General features: G+C 35.9%; 4 protein-coding genes and 1 long non-coding RNA gene across 7 annotated transcripts; 2 read left to right on the top strand and 3 right to left on the bottom strand.

The window, feature by feature from the left end:
- The first annotated feature begins 547 nt into the window (after positions 1-547).
- Positions 548-5,274, top strand: SppL (signal peptide peptidase-like protein). Of its 2 annotated transcripts, XR_010752720.1 has the most exons (8): positions 548-983; positions 1,074-1,437; positions 2,335-2,505; positions 2,556-2,728; positions 2,786-2,933; positions 2,984-3,231; positions 3,283-4,058; positions 4,120-5,274. XR_010752720.1 is itself a non-coding variant. In XM_066401775.1 (7 exons), the coding sequence occupies exons 2-7, from the start codon at positions 1,110-1,112 to the stop codon at positions 3,352-3,354; spliced, it is 1,140 nt and encodes a 379-aa protein (XP_066257872.1). In that variant the 5' UTR covers positions 548-983; positions 1,074-1,109; the 3' UTR covers positions 3,355-5,274. The 2 variants fall into 2 exon arrangements, 1 of the variants encoding a protein (XP_066257872.1); XM_066401775.1 differs by having other exon boundaries at positions 3,283-5,274.
- On the bottom strand, positions 5,096-5,664 carry LOC136416557 (uncharacterized). The gene is made up of 2 exons (XR_010752722.1): positions 5,488-5,664; positions 5,096-5,436 (listed from the first exon to the last, which is right to left on the bottom strand). It is a non-coding gene; the product is annotated as an uncharacterized lncRNA (long non-coding RNA).
- A 1,599-nt stretch (positions 5,665-7,263) lies between these two features.
- Positions 7,264-9,242, bottom strand: LOC136416370 (endoplasmic reticulum-Golgi intermediate compartment protein 3). Its single transcript, XM_066401505.1, has 5 exons — positions 8,721-9,242; positions 8,467-8,666; positions 8,283-8,408; positions 8,032-8,222; positions 7,264-7,985 (listed from the first exon to the last, which is right to left on the bottom strand). The coding sequence occupies exons 1-5, from the start codon at positions 9,012-9,014 to the stop codon at positions 7,648-7,650; spliced, it is 1,149 nt and encodes a 382-aa protein (XP_066257602.1). The 5' UTR covers positions 9,015-9,242; the 3' UTR covers positions 7,264-7,647.
- A 599-nt stretch (positions 9,243-9,841) lies between these two features.
- On the bottom strand, positions 9,842-13,724 carry LOC136416369 (zinc finger protein 135-like). The gene is made up of 14 exons (XM_066401504.1): positions 13,568-13,724; positions 13,070-13,263; positions 12,860-13,020; positions 12,462-12,776; positions 12,162-12,406; positions 11,896-12,107; positions 11,667-11,841; positions 11,401-11,603; positions 11,173-11,341; positions 10,988-11,113; positions 10,837-10,928; positions 10,537-10,604; positions 10,367-10,482; positions 9,842-10,310 (listed from the first exon to the last, which is right to left on the bottom strand). Exons 1-14 carry the CDS (start codon positions 13,669-13,671, stop codon positions 9,875-9,877), a joined length of 2,616 nt encoding a protein of 871 aa, XP_066257601.1. The 5' UTR covers positions 13,672-13,724; the 3' UTR covers positions 9,842-9,874.
- A 1,516-nt stretch (positions 13,725-15,240) lies between these two features.
- On the top strand, positions 15,241-19,552 carry LOC136416418 (TLC domain-containing protein 3A). Of its 2 annotated transcripts, none has more exons than XM_066401574.1 (6): positions 15,241-15,446; positions 17,726-17,985; positions 18,037-18,214; positions 18,256-18,402; positions 18,453-18,683; positions 18,740-19,552. In XM_066401574.1, exons 1-6 carry the CDS (start codon positions 15,399-15,401, stop codon positions 18,905-18,907), a joined length of 1,032 nt encoding a protein of 343 aa, XP_066257671.1. In that variant the 5' UTR covers positions 15,241-15,398; the 3' UTR covers positions 18,908-19,552. The 2 variants fall into 2 exon arrangements, with proteins under 2 accessions (XP_066257671.1, XP_066257672.1); XM_066401575.1 differs by having other exon boundaries at positions 15,244-15,446; positions 18,265-18,402.
- The last annotated feature ends 493 nt before the right edge of the window (positions 19,553-20,045 follow it).

Raw genomic sequence — 20,045 nt, forward strand, 5'->3', positions numbered from 1 at the left:
TTAAAATATGATAAAATGCTCAATCAAGTTGCATTTACAAAAAATCATGAAACGAAATTTCAATTTATGACCGCTGCAACTTTACAGGTAATCTTTCATAACGCGACAACGTCACATATAAAAACAATGTATCAATTAAAATTAATATACGCCAGATATTGAACGTCATTGCCTAATTTTCATCAGCGCTAATTTTACAACGTTCTCGGCTCTCTGCTCGTAAATCGACCTGTGATTGCTTCATAAACGATCAGAGATTATATTGTGACACGATTAAATACAGTATTGGAAATATATGTAGTGATAGCACTCAACTATGTTCTTCCTTAATGTTCAATTAAAAATTGATCGCTCAAGAGTCAAATGCGCTGGATCGAAATCTAATCTCTGAGGTTGCAGAGCATTTATGGGGCGATCACAAATCGCATTAAGAACCGCAACTCAAAATAACGAGCAATAGATGTTTTGAAGTCGAACAAGTGCATCACTCATCGAGTGATTTAGGATTGCTCGAGAGCAGTAAGTCGAAAACACCAATAGTCAGAGCCTACTTGTGCTTTTCTGCTTTCATGGCCATTCGGACAAAAACAAAACTAACAAAACATCAGGAAAAGAAAAGGGAGAGAGGAATAGGAAATGAGGAAGAGTGTATCGTATTTTCATTGTCCATTAAGCTCCCATTCTCATTCAAGATGACTTTATATTGCAATTGATAAATCATTTTTCTGGGACTCTGTCCTCTGGCTCTTACGTAAATACATCGGACTTCTCTCTACACTGCTGCGGTAATTAGAAAGTTGCGCCAGTTGATCGGTATTTTCATTCTATCAACAGAAAAATCAACATGGCGTTGAGGAACAAGTGCAAGTGCTAATCGAATTATAAAAACAAAGACTCGGAAGTGATGGATTTAAAAAAGAGCGAGTGATGTTAGATTGTAAATATAGTGCAATTTCGATTGGAAGGCTCTGTAATTCTAGCAGGTAGATCTTTGACCCCGATTTTCATACAGAATGTTCTAAAAAGAAACTAAGATTTAGGACACAGGACATAATATATCTTTGAAATTTCAGATAGCATAGAGTGCTAGGAAACAGTCGCCTGTCGTTATGGCAGACAGCCAAGGGCAAACAGTTGAATACCAATGGGCTTATTCCATCATGGACTCAAGTCGAGTCTCCACCTTTCTCATTTCCATGCTCCTCATAGTTTACGGCAGTTTTCGAAGTCTGAATATGGAGCAGGAAGCTCGAGAGAAAGCTCATGGATCCGCAAATTGTCTCTTAAATCCTTCACAGACTGCCCAACCAGAAAATAATGTTCAAACATTAGACACCATGCATGCATTGTGCTTGCCTTTAGGAGCCAGTATTTCACTACTGGTGATGTTTTTCTTCTTTGACTCCATGCAAATGTTGTTTGCAATTTGTACAGCAAGTGAGTATATTGTGCATATTGTTGTAGATCTATAAAAATAGGAATAACTTATATTACCCAAGAGCAAGCCATTTCATTAGTGGCAGCCAGAAGATGAAAGCTCCAATATTTTTTGTTATCATGACTTTGTTAGACAGTCTTTTAAGGACCAGCTTGGTGCAATTGGTGTCAAATAAGTATTTTCCATTAATTGAATTGTATTATGCCTCTGTGTGCAATAGCTCCTGTTATGCTACATGCTTGTATCTTGCTTATTTTGCCTTATCTTTAGAAGAATTAGAAGGTAAAGAAGCATAACTATTTTACTCAAAAGAACTTCAGACATTTTGTTACATATCTTTAATGGCTACTTGACAACTAGTTACAGATATCCCTAACAGCAATTTAGCATGACAATAACTTTCACCACCAAATAACTTTAACAAGTGAGCGAGCAGACAACTTTTTATCCAAATTTCAATTAAACTACCAAGTGAACATCCTACTTTAAAACTCAACTTTCCTTGATATTTGAAATGGCCCAATGACCCCCTTTTAAATGCAAAAAAGCCTTTGTAAAGTCATTGATTTCAGATATTTTATTTCCTTGTTTAGAATGCGAAGGAAGGAAAGAATATTCCTATAAATAATGAGTTTTATCATGGGGTTCAATTCATAATGCACCAAAGGTAATTTCTAATTAAACAATGCAGTGACAGGCGTGGAATTGAATAATTGTCCCTCAGAATGCATAACTGATTATCTTGTAATGATGGGTTTTTAATTTCTAAACATGGGGAAGTAGATGCCTTAATCAGGAAATTGAATACGTTGAGCAGAATGGAAGCCTCTGAATGAAAACCTAATTAATGCATTAATATTTTAAGAATTTTCTCTTAAACCAAACCTTTTTTTCAGTTATAGCGACAGTAGCTCTGGCATTCCTCCTCCTTCCAATGTGTCAGTACATCATCAGACCCTGCTCAGATGGCAATAAAATATCCTTTGGGATGTGTGGTCGGTTTACGGCCGCTGAGCTGCTCTCTTTCTCTCTTTCCGTCTTCATTGTTTGCATATGGGTGTTAACAGGTACTCTGCAAATAAGGCGACAACTTGCATATGAATGTTTGACTCTTTAGGTCACTGGTTGCTGATGGACGCCATGGGCATGGGCCTCTGCGTCGCCTTCATAGCTTTCGTCCGTTTACCCAGCCTCAAAGTCTCAACGTTGCTCTTGACTGGTTTGCTTATCTACGACGTTTTTTGGGTCTTCTTTTCATCCTACATCTTTAGCGCTAATGTCATGGTTAAGGTAAATCGATTAATATCCAGACATTCACAGTTGTTCATGTATATGTTTTCCATGTAGGTTGCTACGAGGCCAGCTGAAAATCCTGTAGGTTTAGTGGCGAGAAAATTGCACATCGGGGGCGTCGTCAAAGAGGCTCCCAAACTCAGTCTACCAGGGAAATTGGTATTCCCGAGCATTCATAACAGCGGACATTTTAGCATGTTGGGTATGCTTACTAATTTAAGTATGATAAACGTTTAACAGGGAGTTTTATAGGTCTTGGAGATATAGTCATGCCAGGCCTTTTGCTTTGCTTCGTGCTGCGCTACGACGCTTATAAAAAATCGCAAGGCTTGGCAGCTCCCGGGTCCAGGCTCACTTACTTCCATTGTTCCTTATTGGGGTACTTCTTGGGCCTTCTTACTGCCACAGTCAGTTCGGAGGTGTTCAAGGCGGCACAACCGGCATTGCTGTACTTGGTACCTTTTACCCTTCTGCCCCTTTTGACTATGGCTTATCTCAAAGTAAGTCCCTAAAGAGTGTATCTTCTTGATAAAAGTTTTTTTATTTTTCAGGGCGATTTGAGACGCATGTGGTCAGAACCTTTTAAGTCTTTAAGTGTAGCCAAACATTTGCAAGACGTGTGATATAAATCTATGGTACAACCATTACTATGTTAGGAAATAGTTACGAATTATTTTGTGTCGCCCTATATAAGTCGGTGCAGAATATGTTCTCTCTGATGTGAGATCTCTGTCTGTGGGTGTGCCTGCTTGCCACCTCCCCGTGCAAAAACGGTTTATTCTTATTTGCGACCAAATGGACGAATAACTTACATAAGTATGGATTTTTACTTTTTTCAATCATCATGCGGTGAGTACCATATATTACGTACTATTGTTTGTGATACCTGTGAGGGGAGAAGTAGGCAGATTCTGCATCTGAAATAAGACATTTTGTAGGGGAGTTTTAAGGCTGTTCAAGACATTTTTAGCAAGTTTGGCAACGAACTGAACAAAACCTTTTTGGTCTTTCCGTCTTCGACCTTCATTTAGGAACAATTACTTTAATTTTTTCTTTTGCTTCGTTACTCGTGGGTAGCGATACGATATTATATGTTGCGTGGTTTCATCATTATAATAAGCAAAGACTGAATTACTGTAGGGTCACTGTCACTTGAATAATTTGTTTCATGCCAGAATGTGCTATTTAAGACATTTATTTCCATTCCATTTTGTAGAGTTTGATCTCACTACTAATACACATCACAAAATGATATTAGAGTCAGGTAAAAACTAAGTGTGCAGGCTATTTTGAAATATGTAATTAAATGCCGCCTTACCACTAATTTGTAAGTAAGATCAATCGACCAGTGAATGAACGAATATAATGAAACTTTCTTATTATTATAGGTGCCTGGGAAATCTTAATTTAGATTCTGATAAAATCCAGTTAGTTGATTTATTCTTCGCTAATTAAAGATGGACTCATTTTCCTCTCTTGTGGTACTACGTCGACTGACATTCCATACTTACAAGATGCCTCATTTAGTGACGTTGCTCCACTTTCAATATCCTTAATTGTGAGTTTTAAAACTTATTAAGTGTACTGAAAACGAGAACATTTTTTCTTTTTACTTGTCTGGAAGACAGTGAATGGTGGTCTAGTAAATTAACTTCAAAAAGTTCTATTGATATTAATATATCAAGTAATGCTCACGTAAATAAACGGCGTTCATTTCGAATCACGATGATATTTTAAAATTCTTATTAATGATAAAATGGTGACCACAATTTTCATTTAGTAACGTTTCACTATTGGTTGGTTGACTCTACAATTTCCCTATTCTTGCTTGGAAGTGGCTTTCAAGCTTTCAACTGTTGGTCGCAATTAATTTTTTTTTTGTATTTGGAATCTATAGCAAGCGGAAATTTATTTTAATTTTGTCCTGAACAGTCTTTTCCCTGAAACAAACTAGACCTAAACTAGACTCCACTTTCTTGTGATACTTCCCGAACAAACTAATTTTAATTTGTTAATATAATAATATAAATTTGACGTGAACGACACCCCATTTAAATCCACTGTAGTGTTATTATAAAATCTCACATAATTTACTTAGCAATCTCCCTAGTTTATGTGATTCAGTCATCGTCACAATCATCACTAACTCCATATAAAATGATACATATTCCTTTGTACATAGTTATGCTCATTCATCCTACTAAGTACGCGCACTGACCGACGATTCTGCAATATGTCACTCAAACGACTCCTATTTATTTCCATTTTCTTTTGAATAGGCAACTTGTATATTTATAAATAAATAATTGCTAAGAACAGAGGAGTGTTAAGCTTAAGCAGAGAGGCAACAAATTCTCCATTAAGAACTGTTCAGAATGTATTTAAGCAAATTGCGGTTTGTTATGTTGTTTTTTAATAACGTGGACACATTCTTGTGGAAATGAGCAAGAACTACCTAGATTTAGTGTATATCTATAAGAGCATTTTGTGTTATTGTTTTTATATTTAAAATAATTTAAATAGTATTATATAAACATAATAGATGATGTGTTTGAATTGCCGTAAGTGTAATGCAGGTTAGGAGGTGCAAGTGCAGTCATCATTTATGCAAACTCCTCGCAGTTTCCTTTCCTTGGATATGCAGTATTCGCGACAAGCCTCAGGTTCGTGGCCAGTAGATCCGGAGCATCTGCCTTGTAAATGCTCTAAAAGTATTCTCTTAAGAAAAAGCTCAGTTCAAAGTAGGAATTATTTACCTGGCTCTATAACAGTGGGAAAAGCTGAAGATTCCCTCAATATCGCTAACACTACAACGACCACAAATAAGCAGCTGCAGACCTTCATCTTGAATTTTAATGTTCGACTGGTCGATTAATAGTGGTTTTGTCGTTTATTCGAAATTATCGCGAACTTATTAGTTATAGTTGCTTTGCATGAAAACAATCATGAGTTGTAGGTAATTTTAATGTCAGATAATTATACACGTAGCTTCCTTTGGAACAAAAAGAGATATGTTTATTGGAGTAAATTCGCTTGTGGTTTGATAAGCTTTACGTAATTTCTATTCGAAACGGTGTAATTGCTGCTTTTTTTTTAAGTTTGTGAGGAACACACTAGCGCACATCGACAGAGTTACCATCAAAATTGAGTTCCTGTACCCAATGTAAAATAAACCGTCATTTTCTATCCCAAATTCACGGCGCTAATCGCATTATCCCTGACCTCGTTTCACCACGTTATATTTAAGGGAAATAAATTGAGTCTCTGCTCAATCAAACAACTTATGCCGACTGAAAACTTTTATAATTTAATCATTAAAAAAATTAAATATAAAGCGGAATGAGCATTTATGTGCATATTCCACTAACTTAAATCATTCTGCTGCCCAGCTGCTTGAACGCGTAGTGCAGTTTTTCTTAGATTTTAATTACTGCAGATGCACTTCCCGTTTTGGCAGTATCCGTTGCTTGAACTTGCACACTTCTCGATACACACTAGTGAGCTTGGTACCAGCTCAGAGAACAAGTATAAATATTTGTTGTCTTCCACCAGACATTCATAGGAAGGTGATTCATCAGTGATGGCTTCATATTCAGAAATGGTTTCTGCGAATTGTGTATTCTCTAAAAATTTTAGAGAATGTTCCAGGAATATATCAGAAAATTATGCAACTTACCCAAAGTCTCGTAGGTTAATTCCTGGTCGTCCTTTATTGATGATGCGAAAATTGTTCCGCACAACACAAGAAGCAATAAGAAAGTTTGCAGTTTCATTTTGGTATTTTGAGCCGTTAAGAAGTACGGGAAAAGGTGATGGATTGTTACAGACTTTTGGATCTTTTATACGATCAGTGAACAAACAATCCTTCATTTAATCTCGGTAAAACAAATACTTTTAACAAGAAACTATATTGTCTGATCACTGATTTTATCACAATTGAAAAAAATTGTTTGCCAAGAACTTTAAAAATTTCCTTTGATAGGTTTTCAATTATATACCTATTGTGTTATTGAGCAAACACGTGGGAATATTGTTAGACATCGTCTAGCACAATAGAAAATCAATAGATTGGGTCAACGATTAACATCTAATTAGAGTTCTTCCTCAACTTTTTGCTAAACTCTTCAAACACTGAAGTAACAGGAATGTAATTTATCCTATAACAGTCAAACGATAATAATCAGTACTTAGACAGCTTTGAGTTTTGCAGATCGCGGAAACATTCTTGCTTTACCTAAAGACAGAAATAGGAAAGGTTTAACAGTTTAATAGTAACCTCAGACTACATCTTTTAGGATTGCTTGTGCAATAGCACTAAACATTGGCACTCCCAACGCATACCCGCCGATCTCGATATCATGGGGGAGCAATAAATTGTCTAGAAAATCTAAACACGGGGGCACCGCCGAATGGTGAAGTTCGCGTGGCATCTGAATGTGCCAGAGAACAATCGGTAAGGTACAACATGTCTTATGATGTTATTAGAGTTATGTAAAAGGTGAAGTTGAGTGTGACACAAAACGTTATCACTGTTCAGTTTTAAAAGGAAATATATTAGAATATCACATTAAAATATACAGAAAAAAATACAAATATGTACATCAAAAGAACCCTTAGAAATTACCCTCTGACCCAATTGATTGCGTAGTAATCACTCCCATATTCCGAATTAGGTGCTTAATTACCTAAACATGATCGACTTTATAGACTAGAGAAATTCAATTTCCTAACAATTATTGGTCCAATAAATCAATACTATTACTGCAGACTTCAATTAAGCCAGACAGCCATGGATCAATATTTGATTGATGAACCTGCATAATAAATTTCCCCACATTTGTATACTCTATAAATATCTAATCTCAAGGCAAAAATCTTCACAATTTCCACCAATTTCATACAATAAATAATTTATACTAATGCAGCTTTCCAAGCTCCATCTTCTTCTGTATTATCTTAATGGAATGATACAAAAATGTATCCACTAAACCGGCCACTGTATACACACCCCCGATTATCGCGCAAATGTTTGTTAGAAAATGACCCAAAGAGCCTTCTCGCTCAGTATATTTTACCATGAGGGGTGAAAGTTCATATTGAAAGAAAACCCCAGGCATACCAGATTCACCACTTAATATGGACACAGTCTTCTGGTGTTTGGTTACTGAAAATTGATTGCTGAAGATCATGGAACCATCTTTTCTCGCATAGGATGTAGGTACTATTTTTATGTGATACTGGAACATTGTCGCACCTAAAAGCAGTATGTTAGATAATGTCAACTATTTTTCTTCAGTTACCTTCGGTGGCCACTCCTACAAAATCTTTCAGTGGATTGTGGGTCTCGCTGTCAATACTAGCACCAAAAGTTAATCGCTTTATATGATGGGTCATATTAAATTCTGTAGATGAAAAAGGTTGAACATCATGCACATGGACGTGATTAATGCTAAAGCTCTTGCCAGGGGCTATGTGAAAACTACCACTAACTCTGAAATCATTATTATAATTTTCAAAAAAATCTGTCAACAAACTGTCGAGGAAAGCTCACCGGTTGACCACTAAATTTCCATAAATTTGACAACCTTGCTTAAAGGCTGTTTTTAGTTTTTCACCAAATTTTTCCTCTTTGCATTGCTCTATGTTCTCTACATTATCTAAAGCCCAACGTTTAGCCCTGAAACATATGTCAATGAATTAGCATTAAAACAACAGCAGATTATAACTTGAAGCACCTGTAGGCCTCTCTTACATCCTCACAAGTATTACAACAACCATCCTTAGCTCCATAACAACTACCACAATATTCAGTCTTATTTTTAGTGGCAATTTCGAATGTCTCATTTTTACTTCTTATGGTAATGTCCTCTTTCTTAGGCTCTTCAATAGGATTACCCTCCAAGTCCAGGCTCCTCTTAAATATGTTATGAGTTATCTATAAAAAGTGGTAAACTCACATGGCTCCCTAATATGTAATCTTACTGCTTGCCTGTAAATGTTGGTCTCCTGACGAGTCCATAGCATCTAAAGCTAAAAAATCACAAGAAACTTGTGGAACCGTAATGTCTAGTTGAATTTCAATGTTCGGGCTCCTGGAGGTGTCTACAAAGAGTTCTTCAGTTAGGTTTGGAGTCATGTAGTTCAGAACTTCCATCCAGAACAGCAAGCTGATTATAAGGATTGAAACTATGCTTATTGCTCCACCGCCGAGGGTCTGAATTCTCACGTCTTCCAAGGTTTTAGGGTAAGCGTCAAATCTGCGAAGTTTCTTTATAAAATCCATGATGTTCTGCGAATTTTGTAAGTCTGAGAGAAAATGGTGTTTGCGTGGATGTGGACTGTGGATGTGTTTTCTGTCAAATAACACGTATTTCCCTCATATTATATGGGAAGTGTTAATTCGGTTTATTTAAAGTTTAATTAGTTTTATCGATTAAGAATTTTTACAGTAAAATTGCTTGAAAACAGGTTGAAATTTTAAATTTTTGTCCACATCACACTTTTTTTTTCTCGATAGGAAATGCAAAAGTAAAAAAAAAATAAACAGTCAAATTTGGCATATGACAAAAGTATAATATGTAGATTTGATATTTTAACCATCTTTCTTCAGTTTCATAGAGGTTTAGGTGTGATGAACAAAGAGAAGCATATCAACGGATGCTGTGGCCATCTCTTTTCAATTTTGATGAAATTCACGCGCGATGAACAAAGATGAGTATATCAACCGTGTTAAATGCTAAGGTATATTTAACAGCGTTGCTAAGTATGACCACAAAGATTGCCCTTTAGCAAGTTGTCCACATGTCGGTTTATTTTAGTTATACATTGTAAAGCACTCTGTTTTCTAGGTCAAAACTGTTAGGTATTTCCCATTAGGAATAAACAATTCGAAGTAAAATATCTCAAAAACTGTCGACGTTTAGCAGAAGTGGATACGATACGATCAACTCTTAATCTTAAATTAGACAAAAACGTCTGCAAGTCATTGGTCTTAGTCATTAAAAGTAATCTTCTCGATATAAACCCATTCAATATTTAATTTTTATTAGACTGATATCACTTAATAAGTAATACAAATTACAGTTAACATCCTACAGCATCCAATTTGACTTCGAATTTTTATTCGTCCTTTTAATCTTGGTTTCAAGTACTCTCCTCCTCTTGCAACACTTCCTCACACTTCGTTTGACTTTCACTCATCTGAAGCTCTTCGCTGGGATCATTAAGGTCCTCAGGACCAACATGGCACTGCCCCGCTGACAATTCTCCTTTCTCAGCCAGTTGATGTAAGACATCATCAGCATCCAAGGCTAAAATTCTCAACTCTCTTTTCATGTTTTTAGACAATGTGGCTTCTTCAGGAGCATATACCAAACTCTGTTTCTTAAATATTTTAAATAACTCCTCGTTTCGAGCAGCGACTTCTTGATGCTCAGTCGCTTCGTGGCTGTAGAGCAAGTGCTTCCTCCCAAATTTCATATCGCAATGCTTACATTCATATTTTAGGGTTTTGTGGGTTTCCCGCATGTGTTTTTCTAGTTCTTCTTTGGATGATTTGCGGGTGTGGCATATAACACAACTGTTTAAAAAAATTAAGAAGTGCCCGCAAATTTACGTAAACGCTTGAAAAGTTACCTTAATGAGTAGTGATCAGGGTTCTCGTGAATTTTCATGTGGTTTTTCAAGCTCATCGCCGACTGAAGAGTAATTTTGCATATATCACAGCGATACTTTCGAATTTTAAAATGGACCTAGAAATAAAGCTTTATGATTATTATTTGTCAAATATGAACCCATATACTCACCTTATAATGTATCTCTAAATTATAATTGTTCGCTAGCACTTTATTGCATATAGTACACACGCAGGGCCCTAAAACAAAAGCAAAGCAATGGAAAAGTTATTTTTGTAGTTGTTTTCAAAATCTCCAATGTTGGTTCTAATACTGAGTGCCAATCTCGACAGGTTGGTGACTGCCAATCCCGCCACTTTGTCGGCTTAATAGACATGTTGATTGGTTTTCAAAGAAAGAACTCTGAGAACAAGCCCCTTAGCTACCAAATTCTTCAGCAGAAATGGCGTTAGATTTATAAGAGATACTTACTTCGATATTGAGAAGGCTTTCGAACTTGTTTTTCCTGGTTCTCATCGTGGTCCTTTTCCACATGTACCGATAGCTCGTTTCCATTTTTAAATCTAAAAATATTGACGAATAAATTAAGAACCATCTTTATCTAAATTAATTAAAAACCTACTTCATTTTGCAAAACATGCATTGAGTATGCCATCGCAAATGCCTGATCATGTAGTCTTTTCTAGGGAACGTTTTATTGCATTCAGGACAAATGAATGCATTTGTATCTGTTTTTTCATGAACAGTCCTAAAAGAATTTGGATAAAATAAAGCTAAGCGATCGCTTACCCTGCCATCGTAAATTACACAATATGTAGCTTCAGCTCTCCAGCCTTAGCGAATGCTTTTCCGCAAGTTTCACATATAAAATCTTTTTTTTTAACTCCATGTTTCCGAGCAACGTGAAGTTTCAAATATCGCGGAATTTTGAATTGTGCAGTACACTGATTGCAGCTGTACGTCTCGGTACGTTCGGCTGAATATCAAAATTCAGTTAATTGTTTTTGTATTTGCTCAGTACTATATAGAACTCACTGTGCAAAACAGAAATATGTACTTGCAATGCTCCAGGTGTTTTCACCACTTTCCCACATTGGTCACACATAAATCTCTCAGTTGCGTGTACTTTCAAATGAGCCGTCAATGACTCTTTGGAGGGAAGTGATTTATTGCAAGTTTGGCAAACGAAATTAGGATGGACATCAATGCAATGATCCTTGAACTCTTCCTGTGTAAATCTAACATTTAAATTTTGGCCATTATCTTTGAAAATAAATAGTTAGACGTTTAAAAATTCATACTTTTCTGGACACAGCATGCACGTCACATAGTTACAACAGGGTGCATCAGCAACATCCTTTCTGTGCTCCTCAAATTCACTCTCCTTTAGGAACTTTTTTTGGCACCTCTCACAGGTGTACATACATTTCCCACGATTTTTAAACGCTGCCTCATGCCGAACGAACTCTTTTCTAGCTAGGAAAACGTGTCAAATTAGGTTTCCTCTCCCTTTTTGCCCCATAGACTTACTTGAAAAATGTCTCAGACACTTTGTACAGCTATAGGAGGGCGGAATGTGACGTCTAATAACATCCGTTATGCCATGAGCTACACGGAGGTGGACGCCAAAGCTCTTGTATGATCTGAACCTCTGTGAGCATTCCTGACAATTGTAGGAGTACTTGGTGGGGCGCTTTATAGCCCTCTTTTTATGTTGTAACATGTGATCTTGATATTCGCACCTAAAGTACCATTTCTCTGTCTAAACTGTCATTAACTCGATAAATTGTACGCACCGACTTGGAAAACTAACACTACATCTCCGGCAAAAGTTTACGATTTTAGATGATGCACGAACAACTTTTTTGCCTTTAGGAAAATTTTGTTCACGTTGCTGAAGAGGCAGTTCCTCCATTGGCGGCGTGACATAAGACGCTCGCATATCAAAAGTTTCAATCATATTTATAGGCACTTTGTACTCCATATCGTTGGTTAAAATCTGCGTGTCTATTTCGTCGATTCTTGATTTGTCATCTGGGTTCTAAAAAAAGTATTCATACCTAAAAAGTTGATCTGTTATAATCAACTTTAGGTACCTGCTGTCCTTCTACTGAGTCACAGTTATCTAATCGATTAACATGAGTGTAGTTGTCAATATTTTCCTCAGATTTTATCAGGGAATAGTAGTCAGGACTGTGAAATTCTATTGACATTTTGTCATCTTCATTTTCATTATTAGTCTCAAGAGCATAGTCTATGTCCTCATTTGCTGATAAATTGATATGTTCCAAACCCTCCATCAGTTCTTTTTTGATGATTTTTTCAGAGTCTAAGCACTGCTTTATAAATTTATATGTGATTTTTAAGCTCCGAATACAAAAGTGACATATAGGATCGGTATTTTCAATTGTCTGTAATAAATTATATCTATGTTTGATTGAAAGCCTGCGGCAAAGACAAGTATATGTGTTGTGATCCACATTAAGCTGATTACCAATTGAGGGATACAAAACAGGAGCTTATCCTTAATAGTTTCATTTGACTTGTATTGCCACACTCCTGAAATTTCAGTTAAGCAATCTTTTTTCTCCAAACAGAACCGGCAAGGTGATGGTGATTCTAACTGAGAAGTTGGTTTATTTTCATTTTTCTCATCTGAAAATGAAAATCTATAAAATCCTTTGAGTGTGTTTCTCATACTTACATTTGCGTCTACTTGATAACTCTGGCATATCATCAAATATGGTTGGAACAGCATGAACACTAAGGGTCTTACGGTTTCCTTGCAGAGAGATACATTGTGGATCAAAATGCTTTTCACATAACTGATAGTTTCTATGCAACATTTCATGACCTTGCAGATCTTCTCTTTTACATGCATTCAGCCAAATTGCAGCTCTAAAAAAATTACTTTAATATTTCAAGGAATTCCCTTTCCATTGCTTTATAATTGAAGAATAGAAGATACCAAGCAAAATAGGTCATTTCACTATGGAGTTACTTTCAATCTTGTTCTTATCACGCAAGATATAATGGATTTGACTCGCTCCACTCAATTCAATGCACTTGCAAAAGAGAATTAAATTGAAATTCTTAATCTGACCCAAAAGGTGCATGTGAGTGTTTTTTAAGTGGGTAAAGTTTTATCGGGTTCAAGAATGCGTTCAATAATATTAGAATTTTATTCTCCGAAGTGCGTTACCTGGCACGGTCTTTTGGGAATGAAAAAAACCTGGTTGTCACTTCAGTTTTTGCTGGACAAACACGGTAAACACATCGATTACGTTTAGTTGTTTTTGTAGCCATTTTTTCGCGTAAGATTGCTGAAATAATTCACTTTAGACTGTCCTTACTGCAATGCTACTGTCACGGGGTTCTGTAAGCAACAGGGGAAGCTTGTATGTTTGACAGGCCATCTGAAAGAAGTTAAACCGATTATAATACAGAGTGATCATTTAAATTTCATATCTAGCCAGCTGCGGAATTTTACTCAAAAGAAATAGAAGATAAAAAGTAGGTCGTAGCTTGATCATATGCCGGAAAATTACGTTAAAATTAACTTTTGATAAAGGAGCCGAGTGAGGTTATATTACTCTATTTACTTTTAATTTTCAAGATTTCAATTAAACATTAAGACTATTTTTTAACAACACAAGTCTAATTGTTTGAAAAATTCACAATAATTGCTGAATATGTTGTCCATTCACAAATTTAGGTCCTTTTTAAGAATTCTGTGACAGGTATCATAAATCGATCTGTTATGACAATTTCCTCAAGGAAGTATTCGGGGTTTCATGCATTATCTTCTACAGTGTCCGGAGTTCGTTTTTTTTGGTCTTTCGCTGCCTGATTTTCTCTGAATGCCGCCGGTTTCACGAAATAAATGTACAACATACTTCAGTGTATTTGCGAAGTTCAGCTCGTCCGTTACAACTTCAGGAATTTTTTCACGAAATTCTTGAAAACAGAATGAACTTCATAAACCCATTCTCCATTAATTTAATGTCCATTACGAAAATAGGCTTCAATCATAAATGTTATGCTCGTCCGTGAACACCATTTTGCGGTAGGTATAGGAAACCGAATGTAAATACACGATACTGCAGTCTTAAAAAAGACTAACTTTAAATAAAATGGATAAAATAAATAACAGAGAAAGGAAAACGAAAAAAATGCAAAGGCTGAATGGTAAATAATCAAAATAATAAAAAATGATTAGCTAAATGTTTCGGCATGAACAATTAACAAATGATGTAAGTTACTTATGTAACCAAATATACACAAATGATAATCGACATACGTTCTTTTCTTCAACAAATTCCACAGCTTACTAGATATGAAATTTAAATGATCTCTCTATATATACCAATATATTTGCCAACATTTAACAGATACCTCAGAGACAGTTTCTTAATTTAAGTAAAAAACGATTCAAAGCCAACAAAAAGCAACTTTCAATGTCCACTGGTGCTAGCTAAGTGCTATCCTTATCCTATGCGCTCCCTTACTGTGCTCCTACTCTTATGACCAGACCTGTGGAGTCTCTTCCTTGTACACGGCACTCATACGCTCCTCCTCATCTTATTAATAGTAATAATATTAATCCTCCTCTAGGCGCTCTCTCTCTATTTCTCTTCATTACCGCCTTTTACTCCCTAGTTGTTTAGTAATTGCAAAATGTCAATTTAACATTTAGATTATTTGATTCATTAAAGCAAAGCCTAAATCTTCAACTATTGTTTTCTTCATTCGTTTAACCGATTAAATAAAGACGCAGACATCTGTGGAGGAAGAATAGTGAGTGATGATGATCAGTAAGTGATCAAATTGGACTCTGATATGTCACGATGATGACACATTTTCTAACCTCACAATTTGAAAAAATATAAATTTTTGCATGAACTTATTTCGTGTGCTTAATTTTCGAAAAATTCCTTTAAAAATGCGTTTCCATCAATGCGTTGTGGGTTTACCGTCATAACTGACTTTATCTGCAATTTATCGCCTTCGCCAATACAACACCCGGCTCGAAGATGCATAAAAGGACCCAGCTCCACACCACTAACTACTTTAGGAAGGAGGTAAGTGGAAAAAATCGATTTTAAAAGCAAAGTAGTTCCTAATTAACCTGTGGTGGACTAATTGTGAAGAATCTTTAAATATATGCTACAGCCGTCCTTGGGATTATTTAACCAATAGTGGGGAGACTTTTAGCTGAATTTTTAAATTCACTTTGCTAAGATCCTCTACAGTCATCAGTTGCAAAATGCGTTTCATACTGCATGTTCTTTACGGACGAATTTGCGTAATCTATGTGTGATATTGACGGAATTTAATTACTTCTCAATGGTGAGTTGTGAAACATTATAGTGCACCTTATGTCAGTGATCATTTTCATTACTTGCAATAAATGCATTGTATCATCCTTATTTCTGTGGCTGTTTCCACCTGCGTCCAATTAAATAGAAGAAATCTATGGTTTCATCACTTACATACCATGAATATGAAAGTTTTTGATGTTGCTTCTTGATTTGTGTTTACCGCCTTACACATTAAGGACACAGATGGCACGATGTTATACAAGCTGAAGATCTTCATTTTGTCAAATTTACTGTTGAAGGTTCTTAGTGTTTTAAATATGAATTACACAGATATATTTGAATAATTCAGTTTAAGGATATGGGTTCATGTGAACTGTTCCATGTTGTTATGTAGGGAAATTGCAATTTTTCGGATATGTGAAATTTGTAGTTGATGTGAACCAAGCATGATTCTTTCTTCCCTCAGTGTTTCCCACAAAGAGAGACCAATTGAAGGAATTTAGTAGAAGGCAGTGAATGGGAACATAGGGCTTTGGTCAAACCATTTATTATTTAGAACAAAACATTCAACAACACATTAAATAGTGAACTTCTCTCTCTGCACTGCATTGTGTCTAATTTTGTTTGAAGGTTGGGAATCCATTTGATATCACTGCATTGTGATAAGGATTTTTTCAAGTCAGTGCTTACTGGGTAACTTAAAATTACTCTGCTCAAGGCCAAGGAAAACAAATAAATCTAAAAATTAAATGTAATTAGCAATCATCATCTTATTTGAACATTGAAAGTGATGTTCAAGTAAATTTTGTTGAGGCTAATGCTTTTACTGATAATGTGAAGTGCCATAAAAAAAGTGTAGACTCGCATGATGATAGATCATTAAATTCATGTATTAGGTTCAAAGCATGTGGATTGCAAACTGTTATTATCAATCAAGGCAGCACATGATGAGCTTTATTTTTCCGAATGGTTGCTAAATTCCCAATGTGGTCTTGTGCCTTGATAAATGGTCAGTGACAATTAAAATGGTAATTAAAAATGCAGGTACGCTTTCTTTTAATACTTTCAAGCAGGTGCGATCCAGTTTGATTTATGAAAGACCGCGACATAAATCAGAGTTTCCTAATGCTTGCACAGCAGCCAAATTTTAAATATCATGAGGGCCTTTGCATAATATCCCACTTATCATTGCTTGAAACCATCATGATATTTGTTTATTATTGAAATACAGCATGAATCTTAAGAAGGGGTTTTCCTTTTAACACGGTATAGAGTTCAAAAAACTAAGCAAATTATTGATGTACAAATTTTTCAAAATCTTAAAAATAACTGAAATATGCGCACATAAAAAAAAAGTAGTGTTCTTTTTAAATGACGAATTTTCTAACAGGTGGATGAGTCGCAATGGACCAATAAGGTGGCCCGCGAAATCACCAAATTTAAATCTCTGTGATTTTTATCTGTAGGGTTGTATGAAAAATTTGGTGTTTACGACTGAAATTAACACAATGGTTGAACAGATAGAAAACGTCGTAAGAATACATCGAGGAAAAACGTATTTTCTGACAGCATGTACAGAGTCGTGGACAAGGCGTGCGACAATTTGTGTAAAGGAAATTAATAACAACAGCTTCAAACACGTTTCGTAGTCAGTCTCAGATAGAATAATAATTAAAGGTTTTGTTATTTATTGAATCTTTCATATGAGCATTTTTCGGTTATTTTTACTATTAGGAAAAAATATTACATAAAAATGTTGCTTAGTTTTTTAGGATCTGTGTCGTATAAAAAAGAAAATATCTACTTAAGATTTACCCTGTATATTTAAATGAGGGAGTTAAAGTTTTGCGTGGTCGATGTGCTCGTCATTCGGCATGATTTACTCATATCCCATTCTATTCAATTCACGTTATTAGCATAAGAACCTTAGTTTACTAAAAATACTAAAATTGACCTTTTTTAGCCATCAACATACTTTAGGCACTAAATTATGTTAAATTATTGCCTGGATCAACTAATTAAATTCTCCTCTATTCCAGGCAAAAAGAGCCAGCATAATCTACCCATTGCTACTTCTCGCAGCAGCTGCCCTTTTCGTACCCTACTTCATTCTCCGCGAGTTAGAATGGGAAGAACACGTGTCTATCAACAAAGGCTTTTGCCTCTTTGCCAGCGGCCTTCTCTTTTTCCCTTCACTGTTCCTGACTTTAAATAATACTCAACTTCACACTCAACCAGGCAGAAAATTTGTAAAATCCTGCAAGCTGTGCCATAGCGAAGTTTATGACATCAGCAACAAGTACGTTCAACGTAAGAATATGAGTATAGTGTACTTATTAAGAAGTTTCAGGTGCGTTTCTGCGGTGCAGGCCCTGTTTTGCTGCTTTACTGGGCTGACCTCGGTGCAGTACTCCTGCCCCAGGGACGTGTTAAGGACATCGCATTATGTCTCGGAAGCTTATGCCTGGTTCGGTGCAGCTTACTTCTTCTATGATTTGTGGTCAATGTACACTGTGTGGAGTTCTAAGGTAAGTTACCGGGGAAGTTTAAATCTAGGTGTAACTTGGAGTTTAAGCAGATGAGCCAGCCTCACATGAACGGAGCTCAGAACAAAATACTGCTTAAAGCCATGAGGGTGACTGCCTACTTAACTAGCAATTTTCTCATGGTGTTTCACCATGTTTTCATAGGATGTTTTGGATTTTTGGTGATCACGGTGAGTGCAAGAAAAGCAGGAATGTTCACCGGGTCATGGTTTTTTAATAGTATCTCAGAGGAGGATTGGGAGATTGCTTTTTCGGCTTCGTTTACCTTATGGAGGCCAGTACGCCCTTCGTTTCTCTGCGGGGCATTTTAACCAAACTGGGACTGAAAAATTCCAAGTGGTACGTGGCAAACGGATTGGCAATGCTGAGCACGTTCTTTATCTTCCGCGTTGCCATGTTCCCCTACGTGATCAATTTATTTGCTCAGGCAATACAAGTTGACTTTTTTACGGTAAACTGCTTGTTGCCTACTAGGACAATCCCGATTGAATCTGAGTTAATTTTTAGGCTGTGAAGAGGTTGCCGAGGAATTGTTTAATAAGCATCAGTCTCTTACTATTTCCTCAGATCTACTGGTTTTTATTGATGCTGAAAGGAGCTACGAAGCTGCTCTTTTCTAAAAATGGATCTGACAAATTAACCAATAATAACAACTTAAGGAAGAAGGCGCGATAGTTTGTTAGGTCAACGTAAAGTGAAGTAAAGCTGGATTTATACAACGCATAGTCACGACATAGGAAAGTCATATCTCTAACTTTCTGGCCAGTTCTCGTGCATTGTATTATGCGTTATGTGCTGCATAAACCCAGCACATGTTTTGCAGGTGTTAGCTTTATAGTTAATTTATAGAATTTACTGGTGGCTGTGATTATTTTTAGTATAGTTCAATTGTTAGTTTCGAGTTTACCAGTCTGTGCAGGTATTTTTTAGTTCTTTTATGTTATATGCAATTCCCCCTTTAGTGAAGCCAATCTTTAAAGAGTGCAGTGTAAAGGCATAGCTGTTATAAAATTTCAATAATTATCTGTTAACAGTTTATGCTCGTATTAGTGTTTTAGCCATTTTAATAAGTCACTATAACTCTATGGCCGCGGTACACACAGGTGCTAGCATCAGCATTTTATATTTATATATTTGAGGAAATTAACTCTTTATAAAAAAATAGAAATGAAACTATATTTTCGTGAATTTTGCAGCTAAAAGTGTACCTACCTCACATAATAAATGTATTTTTGTAACCGTTCAGAGTATACCTACATTAGAATAGCAAAAAACACGTTTAACATTGTTAACGCAAATAAAAATAATTTATGTATATGTGTACAGTGCGATTTCAAAGTTGGGAAATCCTTTTATCAGCAAGCAAGGCCTTAAAAATTGCCAGGTCAGCTTTAGAATCGCCCTGCATATCGCATGGCCGGATGATGGGAAATGGGAAATCACGATTGAAATGTAACTCGATTTAGCTAACACTACTAATTAAATGTTCAGTGTTCAATACATTGGAAAGGCCTACTATGCTGAAGTGTAGATCCGAAATAAGACATTTTCCTTATATTAGATATAAAAAAACTGTTTCATGGAGAATAAAAGATTTGTGTCAAAAGTAGTTATCTAATAGGTTAAATTAATAGTCACTATACATTGTTGTGCTTTAGGTGTCTCAAAGGAACTGAACAGGTTTTTAATTGCCAACATATTTTTCGAATTTAATCCAAACTAACCAGAAATCAAATTTAGATTATTTTATACAGCATTTATTTAGAAAAAAAATGGAGTCTCTTTAATAACACTGAAATCTATTAAGAACTTT

Source organism: Euwallacea similis, chromosome 23 (assembly GCF_039881205.1).
Source record: "Euwallacea similis isolate ESF13 chromosome 23, ESF131.1, whole genome shotgun sequence".
Classification (NCBI taxonomy): Eukaryota; Metazoa; Arthropoda; class Insecta; order Coleoptera; family Curculionidae; genus Euwallacea; species Euwallacea similis.

Coding starts and splice junctions, on each gene's coding strand:
- SppL (XM_066401775.1), top strand. CDS start 1,110: ATGGCAGACAGCCAAGGGCAAACAGTTGAATACCAATGGGCTTATTCC. Junction 2,729..2,785: donor GCGCTAATGTCATGGTTAAG/GTAAATCGATTA, acceptor TTTTCCATGTAG/GTTGCTACGAGGCCAGCTGA. Junction 3,232..3,282: donor TGACTATGGCTTATCTCAAA/GTAAGTCCCTAA, acceptor TTTATTTTTCAG/GGCGATTTGAGACGCATGTG.
- LOC136416370 (XM_066401505.1), bottom strand. CDS start 9,014: ATGGATTTTATAAAGAAACTTCGCAGATTTGACGCTTACCCTAAAACC. Junction 8,409..8,466: donor GATGTAAGAGAGGCCTACAG/GTGCTTCAAGTT, acceptor CATATGTTTCAG/GGCTAAACGTTGGGCTTTAG. Junction 8,223..8,282: donor GGAAATTTAGTGGTCAACCG/GTGAGCTTTCCT, acceptor TAATGATTTCAG/AGTTAGTGGTAGTTTTCACA.
- LOC136416369 (XM_066401504.1), bottom strand. CDS start 13,671: ATGGCTACAAAAACAACTAAACGTAATCGATGTGTTTACCGTGTTTGT. Junction 12,407..12,461: donor ACTCAGTAGAAGGACAGCAG/GTACCTAAAGTT, acceptor TACTTTTTTTAG/AACCCAGATGACAAATCAAG. Junction 11,842..11,895: donor GTGTCTGAGACATTTTTCAA/GTAAGTCTATGG, acceptor ACGTTTTCCTAG/CTAGAAAAGAGTTCGTTCGG.
- LOC136416418 (XM_066401574.1), top strand. CDS start 15,399: ATGCATAAAAGGACCCAGCTCCACACCACTAACTACTTTAGGAAGGAG. Junction 18,215..18,255: donor ACACTGTGTGGAGTTCTAAG/GTAAGTTACCGG, acceptor TGTAACTTGGAG/TTTAAGCAGATGAGCCAGCC. Junction 18,684..18,739: donor TACAAGTTGACTTTTTTACG/GTAAACTGCTTG, acceptor GTTAATTTTTAG/GCTGTGAAGAGGTTGCCGAG.